This window comes from Cannabis sativa, chromosome 1 (genome assembly GCF_029168945.1).
Source record: "Cannabis sativa cultivar Pink pepper isolate KNU-18-1 chromosome 1, ASM2916894v1, whole genome shotgun sequence".
Lineage (NCBI taxonomy): Eukaryota > Viridiplantae > Streptophyta > Magnoliopsida > Rosales > Cannabaceae > Cannabis > Cannabis sativa.
In genome coordinates, this window is record NC_083601.1 from 55,525,837 (window position 1) to 55,542,261 (window position 16,425).

Genomic DNA, 16,425 nt, shown 5'->3' on the forward strand with positions numbered 1-16,425 from the left:
AGAAGTTCGAAGTTTTCTCGGGTTAGCAGGGTATTATCGACGTTTCGTCGAAGGATTTTCTAAACTTTCTATGCCCCTAACCGAATTGACCAAGAAAAATAAGAGATTTGTGTGGTCAGATAAGTGTGAGTCAAGCTTTCAGGAGCTGAAGCAACGTTTGATAACAGCTCCGGTGTTAGCTTTGCCATCAGATCAAGAGAAATTCGTTGTTTATTGTGATGCATCCAGACAGGGTCTGGGATGTGTTCTGATGCAAGCTGACAGGGTCATAGCCTATGCCTCTCGTCAACTGAAGGATTATGAGCAGCGTTACCCAACTCATGATTTAGAGCTCGCTGCTGTGGTTTTTGCTTTAAAGATTTGGCGACATTATCTTTACGGTGAAAAGTGTGAGATTTATACTGATCATAAGAGTCTTAAATACTTTTTCACCCAGAAAGATTTGAATATGAGGCAGAGAAGGTGGTTGGAGTTAGTTAAAGACTATGATTGTGAAATACTGTATCACCCCGGGAAAGCCAATGTTGTGGCCTATGCTCTAAGCAGAAAGGGTCCCGGGCAAGTGTGTACTATGGTTATGATGGCCCCTCAACTAGCCTCGGAAATGATTAGTGCAGGAATTGAGTTCGTGGTTGGGAAATTACATAATTTAACACTCCAATCTGATCTGTTGGAGAGAATCAGAAAGGCACAACTGGAAGATCCCGAGCTAGTTAAAGTTCGAGATGAAGTAGTGGCTGGTCGGCCTAGAGGCTTTCAGTCTCGAGCAGTGGAATGTTGTTATATAAAGCTCGAGTTTGTGTTCCTAGTGTTGATGAGCTTAAGAAAGAAATACTGGATGAAGCTCACACCACGCCTTATTCGTTGCATCTGGGAACCACCAAGATGTATCAGGATTTGAAACCCTACTTCTGGTGGTATGGGATGAAAAGATATGTGGTGGACTATGTGTCCAAGTGTTTAACCTTCCAGCAGATTAAGGCTGAACATCAGAGGCCGGCAGGGTTATTGCAACCTTTAGTCCTTCCAGAATGGAAGTGGGAGGACATCGCAATGGACTTTGTAACTGGTTTACCTAGAACTACAGGGATGTATGATTCTGTATGGGTCATTTTGGACAGATTCACAAAGTCGGCTCACTTTCTACCAGTGAAAGTTACCTATTCAGTGGATTAGTATGCTGAATTGTATGTGAAGGAGATAGTTCGTCTCCATGGAGCCCCTAAATCTATTGTATCAGATAGGGATCCAAAGTTCACATCGAAGTTTTGGGTGAGTCTTCAGAAGGCTATGGGTACCAGGTTAAAGTTTAGTACAGCCTTTCACCCTCAGACTGATGGTCAGTCGGAAAGAACTATCCAGATTTTAGAAGACCTACTGCGAGCCTGTGTCATGGACTTTGAGGGTTCATGGAGTAAGTACTTGCCTTTAATTGAATTCTCCTACAACAACAGCTACCAAAGTACAATAGGGATGGCTCCCTATGAGATGTTATATGGTAGAAAATGTCGTTCTCCTATTCATTGGGACGAGACAGGAGAAAGGAAGTACCTGGGTCCAGAGTTAGTACAGAGGACCAATGAAGCTATTGATAAGATCAAGGCTCGGATGCTTGCTTCTCAAAGCAGGCAGAAAAGTTATGTTGATCCGAAGCGCAGAGATGTTACATTTCAGGCAGGGGAACATGTTTTCCTGCGGGTTTCACCAATGAAGGGTATTAGGCGCTTCGGGAAGAAGGGTAAGTTAAGCCCTAGGTTCATTGGGCCATTTCAGATACTCGAGAAGGTCGGGCAGGTAGCGTATCGGCTAGCCTTACCACCAGCATTATCAGCTGTTCATGACGTATTTCACATCTCTATGTTAAGGAAATACGTGTCAGACCTGACTCATGTCTTGAGTTATGAAGCCCTTGAACTACAACCAGACTTATCCTATGAAGAGCAACCTATTCAGATTTTGGATAGAAAAGAAAAGTTCTTCGCAACAAGACTATTGCACTGGTTAAGGTGCTCTGGAGGAACAGTAAGGTGGAAGAAGCCACTTGGGAATTGGAGTCAGATATGAGGACTCAACAACCAGAGCTATTCAGGTTAGATTTCGGGGACGAAATCCTATTAACGGGGGGATAATTGTAATGGCCAGCTCACAGTAATGTGGATTAGAAAAGGCAATTAGCACTAATTTTTATTATTTTATTATTATTGGTGAATTAATTTTAAATGTGGACCCCAATATTTAGAAATAAATATTAGAGTTATAATTTCTCAATTCCGGAGATTTTATTAAACTCTAGTGGTATTATTTAGTTTATATGTGAAATATGTTAATTTTGTAATTTTTGCTCGGCGACAACGGAAAATGCGATGGATGGCTAGATTGATCACATGGGTAAGTTTAGAACCCTATTTCATTGTGGGAAATAATTTAGAGAAAATAAATTATCAGGATTGAGCGGGGTTATGGAAATTGACCATTTTACCCCTAGCTTTAGAAATACCTAAGTTATATCTTTAAGGGCATTTTAGTCATTTGCTAATAAATAGAGATAGGTGGCTGCCTTAGGTTTTGACACCTAATCAAGCTAATTTCAACAAAGGATTTACTTAGTCCTTTTGTCTCATTTGAAGAAAAATCAAGGAAAAAGGAAAAATAGAAAATTGCTTTGTTCTTGACCCTCTCTCTCTCTCTTTCTTGCTTTCGGCTGGGACAAACCAAGGGAGTTTGGTGTTGATTGTTGGATTTCAGCAAGGATTTCATAGGAGATAATCAATCTAAGGTAAGCTCCATTGAACCCTTCTTAGTTTTGAAGTTTTTAAGTTAGGTTGAAATGGTGTTTTGATGTAATAGGAGCTGTTAAGGTTTGAATTGCTTAGGGTTCAAATTCTGGGGTTAGGTTGAGTTGATTTGAGTCCCTAGCTACTGTTTTTGATGCTTGATTTTAGTTCTAAGCAAGCTTGAGTTTTGAAACTCAAGCTTTGAGCTTTAATGGCATAATTGGATTTATTTGTTTGCTCTGTGAAATACTGCTTGGATTCTATTGTGTATGCATTGTATAGGTATACTGGAGAGTTTGGTAAGGTTTGGGCTTGATTTGAATTAAGGGGGATGATTTTTGGTTCCCAGCAGTAGAACCGGAATTCCGGTTCTGGGAGGCCAGTACCAACCGGTCGACCGGTTGGTGACCCAGAACCGGATTGCCGGTTGGGAACCGGTCTGCCTATTGGGGGAATTTCCAGAACCCTAGTTTTTGCCAATTTTGAGATATTTAGGGTATTGCCATGAGGTTTATCGATAGGGAAACTTTTAGTTTCAAGTTTAAGTCCCGGAAAGTGATTAGCGAGTCACTCATCTGTGTTGCAATTATTGTGATTAGGGCATCCATCTAGCACGTGAATTCTGTTCAGGTCGGCCAGCACACTTGAATTCGGAAAACAGGTAAGAACTGTGTATAATGTATGATGTGATTATCTGAATGTGTGTATATGTGTTTATATATGCATGCTTGAATTATGTTAAGCACTACCAACACTTGCATGAACAAGTTATAGAGTGCATTGGTATAGTGATTATTGTGATTGTGAGTAGGATACAGTGATACCAACACAAGCATGGGAAAATGCTAAGGTGTGTGGTACATCACTCAGTGTTACTCAGTGATCCGGATAAACCCTACCAACACTCGTACAGTGAGGTACGATGTGTATGTGGTATAGTGGTTGTACCCTGGTATTGAACGTTCATACTCATCTGTTAAGCTCTGTAAATAGGTGTATGGGCGCCTATTTACAGGTCGGAAATTATATGGTATGTTATATGCATTTCTTACTGAGTATGTTGACGCACAGTTTCTGCTTCCATGTGTAGGTAAAGGAAAGGCGAAGGCTGAACAAGAATGAACCTGAGCTCGGGTGAGATTGTACATGTCAAGCGGCGCGACCTGGAGTGTTCGGTCTCGGGACATCTGGGAGTTATATTTTGAAAGTCGCTGTGCGACCTGGAAGTTATGTATTTTGAAATGTAAAGTTTAAATAGTTAATTTTTAAAAGTTTGAAATCGGGATCCCGGGATTTGTAAATATTATATTATATTACAAAGTTTAATATTTAAAGCAAAAGTTTTAATTTGACACGTTTTTCGAGAAATTTCTTTGATTAGCAAAGATTGCACAATAATTGAAAAGCAATGTAGCGTGCCTTAGCATTAGGGCGTTACAGAAGGTGTCTTGGCCTCTGTTGCGAATCATCATACTTCCTTTGCGGTGTGGCGTGCTTTGGAACAAAGATTCGCTAGTCAATCTCGCGCCCGACTACTCCAGCTCAAAGGTCAGTTTTCAAATGTTCACAAAGGCAATCTCTCTAATTCTGACTATGTGGATAAAGTCTAAAGTCTTGCTAATTCTTTGGTGATAGCCGGTTCTAACATTAGTGATCAAGATATTGTTCTTCAGATCTTGAATGGCTTAGGTGCTGAATTTTACCCCGTTGTCTCCGGAATCACTTCAAGAAGTGACTCTTTATCTCTTGATGAGGTTCAAGCTCTTCTCATGTCTCATGAGAGTAGACTTGAACATCAGAGCACCATGACAGATGTTTCTATGAAACTTCAAGCTAATCTGGCCTTTGGGAACAATAGAAACAACACTGGTCGATATATTCCACCAGCTGCTTGAGGAAATGTCCCTGATGCTTTTTCAAGAAATGGTGGCAAACTGCCTCCCCGTGGTTCTTTTGGCTTTCAAAATTGTCTCATGTGTCAACTTTGTCTCAAAAGTGGGCACACGGCAGCTGTGTGCCACTATCGTTTTGATAAAAACTTTGTTCCTCCAAAGCCAAATGCTGTCAATCCACGGGCTTATCTTACGGAATTGGACACTAACAATGAATATCAGGTATATAACTCCACTGTTATCCCTGACTTTGGTGATGATAACCTTTGGTTTGTTGATACAGGAGCTAATGTTCATGTGACTAATGGATCTGAATCTCTTGAATCACCCTCTCCCTACACTGGAACTGAGTCCTTAGTTGTTGGTGATGGTAAGCAATTACTCATCACTCATGTTGGGTCTACCTTCTTATCTCCCAACACTTCTTATCTCTTGCGTTTAAATTCCGTTCTTAATGTTCCTGCGATTAAAAAGAATTTAGTTAGTGTGTCTAAACTAACGAACGATAATAATGTCTATCTTGAATTTCACAAGCATTGTTGTTTTGTAAAGGACAAATTCACAGGAGTTGTTCTTCTCAAGGGACCAATTAAAGATGGCCTTTATATTATTGGTGAATCGGGTTCATCCTCTCCTGCATTACAATGCAATCTTACCACTGTGTCTTCTTCAAATTGTCCTCCTACTGTTTCTCATACTAATTCCTTTTGTAATATCTCTACTGGTATGACAGTAGACTCATGTACACAGTCTATCAATAATAAAGAGTTTGATTCATCCTATTCTTTACCTTGTTTTTCCACTGCTTTATCTACTACTTTGAAACAAGATGTCAACATTTGGCATCAAAAATTGGGCCATCCAAGTGCTGCTGTTTTAAGCAGACTTTTACCAAATATTTCACATAGTGGGACTTTAAAAGATTTACAATTTTGTGTGGCATGTCAAAAAGGGAAAAGTCATAAACTTTCTTACCCCTTATCTACCAGCCATGCTTCTCAACCTCTTGCATTAATTCATACTGATTTGTGGGGGCCGTCCCATGTTGCATCTAAAGAAGGTTTTCAATACTATATTCACTTTATAGATGATCACACTAGATATACTTGGATATATCCTTTAACTCTCAAATCTCAAGCATTTGATGTCTTTATAAAGTTCAAAAGCATGGTTGAAAAACAATTTAACTTGCCAATTAAAAGTGTCCAATCCGATTGGGGAGGAGAGTATAGGCGTTTTGCTAGATTCCTTAGTGATCAAGGGATTCATTTTCAACATCCTTGTCCACATGATCATGAACAAAATGGAAGAGCTGAACGAAAACATCGCCACATAACTTAAACCGGTTTGGTTCTACTTGCTCAAGCTGGTTTACCCTTGTCCTATTGGTGGTATGCTTTTCAATGTGCCGTTTTCACAATCAATCGTCTTCCTACAGTTGTTCTTGGGTTTAAAACTCCTTATGAAAGCTTGTTTGGGACTCAACCGGATTACAAGATTCTCAAGCCCTTTGGCTGTGCTTGTTTTCCCCACTTGCGGCCTTACAACAACCATAAGCTGGAATATAGATCTGATCAATGCATCTTTGTTGGTTATTCTTCACATCACAAAGGTTATCTATGTGAGAACTCCAATGGCAGAATGTACATTGCAAGGAATGTTGTTTTTAATGAAAGTCATTTTCCTGCCTTTACAGTCTTCAACAGAAGTCAGGTACAATCTTCCTCTTCTTCTACATTTCCTGCATTTTCATTCAAAAATAATCTTGCTACTGGTGCTAACTCTCTTCTTGATTGTGCAACTGGTGCTTCTCACCTTTCTATGCCCAATCAAAATACTGCCACACATAACCAACCATCAATACCTGACCCTCCACTACCTATACTACAGCCAGCAACATCCATATTAAACCCAGAAATTCCACCTATTCACCCAGAAATTCCACCTGATAACCCAGAAAATAATAACCAACACCCTACTGTCCCTTTTTCTATACCTGACTTGACAGTATCATCCATACCACTGCCACCATCTTCCACTCCTGATGCTACTATGATGCTGCAGCAACCAACAACAACTTCTCTTGCACCAGATTCTCTCACCATTGCTTCTCATACTGCTCCTCAATCTGCTACAGCACCAATTTCTGGCATCATAAATCGTGTTCATCACATGAAAACTCGATCTCAAAGTGGAATTTACAAACCAAAGGCATACATGGCTACAAGACATCCTTTACAAGAAACACTCTTCCCAACTGAACCAAGAACAACTCAGCAAGCTCTCAAGGATCCCAAATGGCTACAATCAATGCAAAGAGAAAACACAGCCTTGATCAAATCTAAAACTTGGACACTTGTTCCCTACCATCCGGATATGCATGTTATTGACAACAAGTGGGTGTACAGAATCAAACTCAATGCTGATGGTTCTTTGAATAACTACAAGTCTAGATTAGTTGCTAAAGGGTACTTGCAAACACTTGGAATTGATTATGAAGAGACCTTTAGCCCTGTGGTCAAACCTGTTACGGTTAGAACAGTCCTATCCCTTGCTGTCACTTCCAATTGGCCTGTGAAACAATTAGATGTTAGTAATGCATTCTTAAATGGTGATTTACATGAAACTGTGTACATGAGGCAACCAAAAGGCTTTGAAGACCCTACCAAACCTAATCATGTTTGTCATCTTCACAAGGCTATCTATGGGTTGAAGCAAGCTCCTCGAGCTTGGAATGAAAAGCTACAGACAACTCTATTACAGTGGGGATTTCGACCATCACGATCTGACACATCTCTGTTTATATATGGCTCAGATTCGACTTTGATAATTTTACTAGTGTATGTTGATGACATACTAGTAACCGGTCCTAATTCAGATCTTATCTCCAAATTAATTGTTGATCTCAATAATTCTTTTGCATTAAAAGATCTCGGGTCTATACATTACTTTCTTGGAATTGAAATCTATAGGGATTCTGGGGGTATGTATCTCTCCCAAAGTAAATATATTTCTGATATTCTTTCTAGATTGTAGCTTGATGGAGTGAAAAGTTGTCCCAATCCAGCCAGCTCTCATCAAAAATTGTCACTCAATGATGGTGAACCATTTCATGATCCTACTCTCTATAGAAGTACCCTCGGTGCCCTCCAATACCTTACTTTAACTCGACCTGACGTAGCTTTCATCATCAACAAACTTAGTCAATTTATTCATGCACCTACTATTACACATTGAATTTGCTTGTAAAAAATTACTCCGGTATCTAAAAGGGACAATATCAGATGGATTACTTCTCACACCTGCTGCATCAATGGAAATCTCTGCCTATTCTGATGCCGATTGGGCTAGTGCTATTGATGACAGGAAATCCACTGGGGGTTATGTCGTTTTTCTTGGAGGCAACCTTGTATCCTGGTCTGCCAAAAAGCAAAATGTGGTTGCACGGTCGAGTACAGAAAGTGAGTTTCGAAGTTTGGCCAATACTGCTGCAGAAATAAAGTGGCTGGTTCATTTGCTCTCTGAGTTACAGGTTTCTCTTCATCATCCTCCAATTATTTGGGTTGATAATCAAGGAGCTGCTGCCCTTGCAGCTAATCCGATCTTTCATGCACGGTCCAAACACATTGAGATTGATCTCCACTTTGTTCGAGACCAAATTATGGCAAAGGAGCTGTCGGTTCGGTATGTTCCAGCAGTTGATCAAGTTGTTGATTCTCTTACAAAGGCCCTCACTACTGATAGGTTTCTCTATCTCAAAGACAAACTCAAAATGGCTGGAACCCCTTTTCGTTTGAGGGGGGATATTAGATAATAAACAGTTAGTTTCGTTAATTGTTTTCTGTTATTTTTTTTAACAGTCTTAACTGTTTGTAACCAATTGATGTAAATGTCTTTGCCTATAAATAAACTCAGCTGCTCATTCAATGAGTCAAGCTTTTCTTGCATTTCTCTGTCTTTGTTCTGCTATGAGTTGTACTCTCTTGGTTATACCTGCTGCTGGTTTTTACCAAATTCATGCTTGATTAGCTTCTACACAACCCAACTTTAAAACCTATTTTATACATAGCATTGTTTATAATACCCCATCAAATTTAGTGGTGCACTATATATATATCACACTAAAACTTTGCTTTTCATTTATTAATTGGTTTTTTCTTCCTATATAATATTATCGCTTTCAAATATATATATATATATATATGGAACACTTCTTAACGTGTATTACCCATAAATGGGTAATATTAAAAAAAAAATTGAGTTTTTATACTTAATTTTTCTATTTAATTAGAAAAATTTCTTAATTTTTTTATTATATGGTCTGAGATTATTCCATTGGCTGAAAATAAAATAATAATAAAATAAATGGGCAAAAAAATGATAAAAAAATATTAAGTTTTACTTAAATATTTTTCATATAAACTTATTTTTAATATAGTGTAAAAAGATGTATTTTTTGATATTTTCTCTAATTTAGTAAGCGTAGAAATTTAAATTTTTATTTTATTATTCGCCATGGGATCAAAATCTAATGACTTGATATTTTAAAAATTAATATTTATAGTTAAATTTATTTAGTACCCATTAACAATTATTCCATATATATAATTAGAATATAAATATATATTATCATTTTTAATAGCATAATAATATAAAATATTATATTTAATTAAAAAATTATTTTTGTGTAACTTTTAGTGTTGATGGTTTGAGTGGAAAAATAATATAATAATGCTAAGCCTAGCCTACATTATTTTCATGTTAAACTAACACAATTATACTGGTGTTAGAGTTGCTTTAATTACTTCCTCTCGTCAAAACAAAAAGGTGTAGACGACCTATTGGTTTGATCTATCTATAAAATATAATATGGTTTTGTCAGACCAAAGGACAAAAGAATTAATATATCCCACTTCAAACCTCGATGATTATATATGAAACATAAATACTACATAACAAACACTTTTATTTATATATTTTTCCATTATTATTATTATTATTATTATTATTATTATTATTATTTATTTTTTTTTTATTATAAAAAAATCTTACTTTTAATCACAATAAAATTTGTGATTAAAAGTGAAAATGCTGAGTTAATTATAAATTATTATTCTTAGATTATCAATAAAAAGATCGTGGCTAAAAATCTTAATTACAAAAATTACAATTTGTTGTAATTAAATGTATTTTTAGTCACAATACTTACTGTGACTAAAATAAAACTAGTGACAATTTATATCTAAATACTATGTCTAGTCACAAATAATTTTTTTGTTTTTTATTATAACTAAAAATTAAATTTAGTTTAAAAAAATTGTTGTATCACTAAAAATAGTATTTTTTTAGTGGTTATTATTATTATTATTTCAAATGGGATATATAATACTAGTACACTATAGCCTCACACGTTCTGTTAGTTTTTAAAATGAAGTGTTGAGATAGTCCACTACTCACCCTTTATACATGTATATATATAGACATATTCGATCAGCTCATTTAGTCATCCTCATAATTAATTCCCTTTACATTTATTCAGCTTTTCCTTTTTCCCTAGCTATAACTTTCAAACAAAATAACAATACGAAATGGGTGGGAATTCACCCTGCGCTTCATGCAAATTGCTGAGACGTCGTTGCGCCAAAGACTGTATCTTCGCCCCATACTTTCCCTCTGAAGATCCCCACAAATTTGCCATTGTGCACAAGGTCTTTGGTGCAAGCAATGTCAGCAAAATGTTACAGGTAGGTAACTAGTTAGTTATTTTTTTTTATTATCATTATTATTATTTATATGACAGTATATAATATAGTTACAGAAAATAATATAATTACAAATATAAATATATACAGGAGCTTCCATTTGATCAAAGAGCTGATGCAGTGAGTAGTTTAGTGTATGAAGCAAATGCAAGAATGAGAGATCCAGTTTACGGGTGCGTTGGGGCCATATCGTACCTACAAAACCAAGTTTCGGAGCTGCAAATGCAACTGGCCTTGGCCCAGGCCGAGATTCTGTGCATTCAGATGCAGCATGATCAGGCAACCATAGTTGATAGTGGCGGCACCGTTGGCAGGGGGTCGGCTTCACCGGTAGAGATGGACCCATGTTACTTTGGCTACTACGATAAATCCTGTTTTTCGGGTCAAAATAATAGCAATGATACTACTCTCATGATGATGAGCCCACCTGATCATCATCATCAATATCACAATTTCTCCTCTTCCACCTCCAGTATTGCAATTCATGACTCTCTTAAGCGAGAGTCTCTTTTTGGAAATGACATGGTTTCTTAATATAAAAATAATCATAATAATAATAATAAAATTTCTCTCTCTAAAGTTTCTTTTAGCCTCTACTATTAAGCATTTATTTGTCAATAATTAAACTAAAGAAATATGTTTTATTATTATCGATAGTGGTAAGCTTAATTATGATTATCATTTTTTTTTTTGAAACAATAATCATTATAAATTATACCGTCATATTATTATTGTCGCCATTATTAATTGTTACTATAACATACGGGAGAAAGTGTTATTGAACTAAAATTCGTAGTATATAGATATTAAATTACAAGTTAGATATTTGTCAATAAAAAAGCTATAGATTACAAAGTAGTTCTTAAAAGAAGAAAATGTGCTTGCGGTTGGGTTAGAATAAGACAGGAGTGGGTGATTTAAAAACAAAGGGCGATGGGGTCAACTCTAGCCATGTGACAAAAGTACTTAATTAACTTGTTATTCGGGCATTCGAGGTAATTAACTTGTTCATTTTGGACCGGTCGTATTTAATTGTATTTTATTATATTGAATATGATTATACATCATATTTTATATAATTATAGTATCTTAAATTTTAATTTATATTAAAATATTATATATTTAAATGTCTATAAATTATAAAATACAATTTAATATAATATTATACAATATAATACGACCTACCAAACAAATTTTTTTATAAATTATGATCAGATTAATTATTACTAGCTTTAATCAATATATATTATTACCTTAGTATATATATAAAAACAAAGGAGCACTGAGGCTAAGTTAGTGGTGAGTGAGAAAACAAGAAAAAAAAAAGGAAATGACTTCGAACCCAAAGTTATTATTTAGTTATAATTAGGGCTGAACATTTTGAACGGGTTTGACCCGAACTCGAGCAACCTGCCCGAACCCGAACTAGTGAACCCGCAAAAAAAAACAAAATTTAAAAAGTTTCGGGCGGGTTGGGTTCAACCCGGTACCCTTCGGGTGGGTTGGCGGGTTGAGATTTTAGGGGTACCGGGTTTCGGGTTGAACCCGCGAACCCGCCCGCCAACCCGGTTTATAAATATATTATATATATTTCTTTTATTACTCTTTATATATATATAATATGGACTTTAGATTTTTATGGACTATGGATATTGGATATGGATGTATTTTGAAATATTTTAGTTTTCACTTTTATCATGATTCATGAACATGAATATGAAGTTTGATTTGAATCTTTGATAAATAGGTTGTTTGTTTGTTGGTTGGATTGATTATGTATTTTTTTCTTCAATAATAGATACTATGAACAAATTGTTATATTATATATGTTTAATTTAATAAATAAAAAAATAAAAAAAATAATTATTTGAATAAAAAATTAATTTTTTTTAAAGAGTTGACCGAGTTGACTGAGTTGACCGGGTCAACCCGCCAACCCGCTAAACCCGACCAACCGAAACCCGCCAACCCGTGACCCGCCAACCCGCCAACCCGCCAACCCATGCCCTATTCGGGTCCGGGTTTTCAATTTTTTGAACCCGAAACCCGTGAACCCGAAACCCGCCAACCCGAAACCCGGTAAACCCGCCCGATGTTCAGCCCTAGTTATAATATTGTAATACTAATAAATTATACTAATATATATATATATATATATATATATATAAATAAACAGGATTGTTGGTCTTTAAATCTTTTATATATGTTAATCTACTCACCAGACATAAATTCTTGTAACATATTATTTCAAACTTTGAAAATCATGTACTACCATATTTATATATAATTATATATACAACTCTTGTGATTTTCTGATAATATTTTATATCAGTATAAATTATAGGAGAATTATATAGGTCTCACATATATGTTTATACTAGGTGAATGTTACCTAGGAGGCACATATGGTTAATTTTATTTGAGGTTTTGGTGTTTTTTTTTTTATTTAGATTACTTTACTAAAACGAAGAGTCCAATGAAAGAATTGTCAATATAAATATGTAGATCTTAGAGATATATTACCACCTTTGATAACAGAGTGACATTTTTAGAGTCTTCAATATTAGAACTTTGAAGAGGAGAATTTATAGGAAAGACTCAAATCTAATATCATCTCAAAACCACACAAGTATATGAATTTGTAGAATACTAATCATCAATTTAGGAACGATAGTGTCGTAGGACTTCTCTCGTATTAGCCCTGTCAAATAAAAATAAATAAGGAACTTAAAAAAGAATTAAGAAATTAAAATTTATTAATATTTGAAATGAAATTTGATTAGATTAGATTGGTTATACCTTTAACTTAGGATGGTGAGCACAAGACACGTCCCACCAGCCTTTTTTACATCCATTAATAGTCCCATACATAACCATGAACACTGAGCCCAATTACATTCACAAACGATATCAAACTCTGAGTTTTTCTTGTCCATAGTTGAGGTCCACCACGTGCTATTACACCTCCTTATAGCTAATACATATATGACATTTACTAAAGGAGTGTACCAACAATGATTACTAATGAGTGGATTAAGTGTACTAAAGATATAATATATATCTAAATAAGTGAGCATGATATGGTTAATTTGTAGAAATGTATATTCTGATCATACATATTAACTTGGTTAATGAATTTACGAGCAGTCCAAAATATTATGAGCCTTACTTAGTCTATATAATAGCATTAACATACCCCAATTTTATGCAAAGCACACTAAAATAAACAATCCCAACTCCCAACCACACTATAAAAGTTAACTTTTTGTTCAATCTTAAGAATTATAAAGGTGTCTATTATCAAAAAAAGAAAAAAGAACTATAAAAGTGTATGGAGTTTCATAAAACCAACACAAGTTGGCCTCTTACATTGTAGAGTGACAACTAATAAAAATACTCAGTAAGAAGTCACTCTTGTACGCTTCATTTGTGCAGATCAATGTCAAAATTCAAATAACAGTTAAGAAATGTTATTATTTATAAGTGGGTTATGTTTGGTGAAATTTTGCTGAATAAAGATAATACAAATTAGAAAAAACACAAACTATTTCAATGAATCATCAACTAAATTAGGAGATCCTAACATACTCTTCTACTGAAATAAGCCACTGACTGTTATGAATTAGATAACTGAAAGACACATTTTTGTCATCTTGTGTAGAAAGATAGATGGAGATGGAATACAGCTAAAAGAAAAATGGAGATTTTCTTAGCAAAAATTCTTAACATGTAATGAAAATAGTGTAATGCTTGTGTCAAAATGTGTATTTTACTTTCAACACTTCAAACCTGAAGCAATAAAATTAATAGAGACCTTTGATAACATAAAACACATATTGTTAGTACACTTACCGTATAGTAAAGGAGGAAGATCTCCTATACTAATACTAATAGTGTTAAACTCAATCAATTCAATCAAGTCCTTCTCATTGTACTCTTCAATATTGGTTATGTTCTTATAATACCAAGGCAGAGCCTGTAAATTAAATGAACTCAAGCAAAAAAATCAAAAGCAAGACACATAATTACTTTATTACTCATCTTATTATCTTAGAAGTTTGAATGTAGATGATTGTTTATTGAAATTCAAGGTAAATACAAATGAAAATTATTGTAATAAGATTTAACAATGATACTTACTCTATCATAGTCAGCGCTCTTCGCCCACAATGAGATTTTAGGCAAAAGATCAAGCAAAGCCTATGTGTCCAACTATGAAAGTGACTTGACAATAAGATCCTACACCATTAAGAAAATTAAAACTTTAAACTTGATTTACTCGCATATATCAGACTTGAACTAAGCTTTTAACTATTTTGTAACGCAAAATTATGTTGGCCCACATCCCCTTAACTTTGAAAGGGGGTTGCGTTACTAAAAACATAACTCCATATGATGTGAACAAACACATTCATGACTTAGTCACCTAAGGAATATCACATGCCATTTCTGAAATCAAATAACCATAAAGCTCAATTGTCAAACTTTCAAAGAAGAAATAAAAAATCTTGAACAACAAAGACGCTATTAGAATAACTCACCATTGTTTAATTAGGGCTTTTGATTTGAGAAAATAAAAAGACTACCTAATTGAATGGAAGGAAAAGAAGGTAAGTTGGAGCCATAGGTTCTTGCTCTTGCGTTGAGTGACAACGATAGTATTTCCCAAAAGTGCAACATCGAAGTCTGAGGCAATGTCGTTGATGACCTTGGAGTCGTCAACTACGACGGACCTCTTCATCTTCTTGCCAAGGAAGTTTTCCTCTACGACCCTCCAAACTGCTTCCACCTCTGGTCGCTCCGGCATTTCGGGTGTTCAGGTTGTGGCACAAGGCTAGCACATGTGAGCATCGACCACATCTTAGAATTGGGCAAATAGAAAAGAGAAAGACTACTCTTGATTAAATATACATTGAAATTCAAATGTAGAGATAAGGTACCTCTTACTATATTCGTCACTATCAGAATGATCAATTTCCTTTCCCATTTTAACACTCATGTAATGGGTGAAAACCAACCCTCTTCCTCTATTCCCTTTCTGTATGCCCACCTCAAAATACTTCATAAACATCAAACGAAGTCCTTTCTTAGAGGAGGAGGAGTGTTTCAGGATTTTTAGGCAATGGCTTACGACATTTAAAGCTTTTGGAAGCAGAGGTTTGATAGTTTGCATTGGAGAAGAATGGGTTTGGGTTATTGATTCGAGAGATCTTGAAAATTTGAGGTATAGTTCGTTCGTAATCTAGAATATTCTCAATATTTGAGGCTTTATTCACGTAGCAACTCGTAAAAAGCAATTATTTATTATTATAAAATCAAATAACGTTATCAGTAGCCTCGGTTAAAGTTAACGGAAAAGGAAAATAACAACACCGTTAAACCAAGAAATGCCGTTAGATAGTCACTTTTAATATATAAAGATATATTATTATATCTACATATAATAATGTTATGATAAAATACTATGTACGTAGGCCTATAGATTTATATAAATATTATTAATATAAAAATAAATCTAAAATAATTTAAGTGAATTAACATATTAATATTATTGATATAAAATAATCTAAAATATGACACTACTACAAAAAGACTCTTTAGATGTGGTTTTTAAGGCCTTTCAGCGTCGGTTCTGGTAATATTCGCTACCAATGCTAATCCAAGTGATGCTGTAGGGTCTAAAATAACCGATGTCATAAGGGTAAATATGGCGTTGGTTATTTGCTAGGAACCGACGCCATATGGGTATATATGGCGTCGGTTCCTGGCAAATAACGACGCAAATGCCAAAAGCCCTAAGAATTATTTTTTTTCAGTTTATTTAGTTTAATTTAATTTATTTAAATCATATATTTATTAATTTATGAATTTATTTATTTAATTTAAATTTAAATTAGATATTTATTTTTTTAAAAGGTAAATTAAATATTGTAAATTAATTTTAGGATTGGCCAAAATACCTAATTTCACTTCATAGAAGTAATTAAATAAATTACA

At 35.0% G+C, this 16,425-nt stretch overlaps 1 protein-coding gene and 1 long non-coding RNA gene across 2 annotated transcripts; one reads left to right on the forward strand and one right to left on the reverse strand.

Moving 5' to 3' along the window:
• Nucleotides 1-10,192: 10,192 nt before the first annotated feature.
• Nucleotides 10,193-10,962, forward strand: LOC115705110 (LOB domain-containing protein 12-like). The gene is made up of 2 exons (XM_030632351.2): nt 10,193-10,410; nt 10,519-10,962. Exons 1-2 carry the CDS (start codon nt 10,255-10,257, stop codon nt 10,960-10,962), a joined length of 600 nt encoding a protein of 199 aa, XP_030488211.2. The 5' UTR covers nt 10,193-10,254.
• Nucleotides 10,963-12,865: 1,903 nt separating this feature from the next.
• On the reverse strand, nt 12,866-15,752 carry LOC133029344 (uncharacterized). Its single transcript, XR_009683499.1, has 3 exons — nt 15,369-15,752; nt 13,228-15,262; nt 12,866-13,129 (listed from the first exon to the last, which is right to left on the reverse strand). It is a non-coding gene; the product is annotated as an uncharacterized LOC133029344 (long non-coding RNA).
• Between the last annotated feature and the right edge of the window lie 673 nt (nt 15,753-16,425).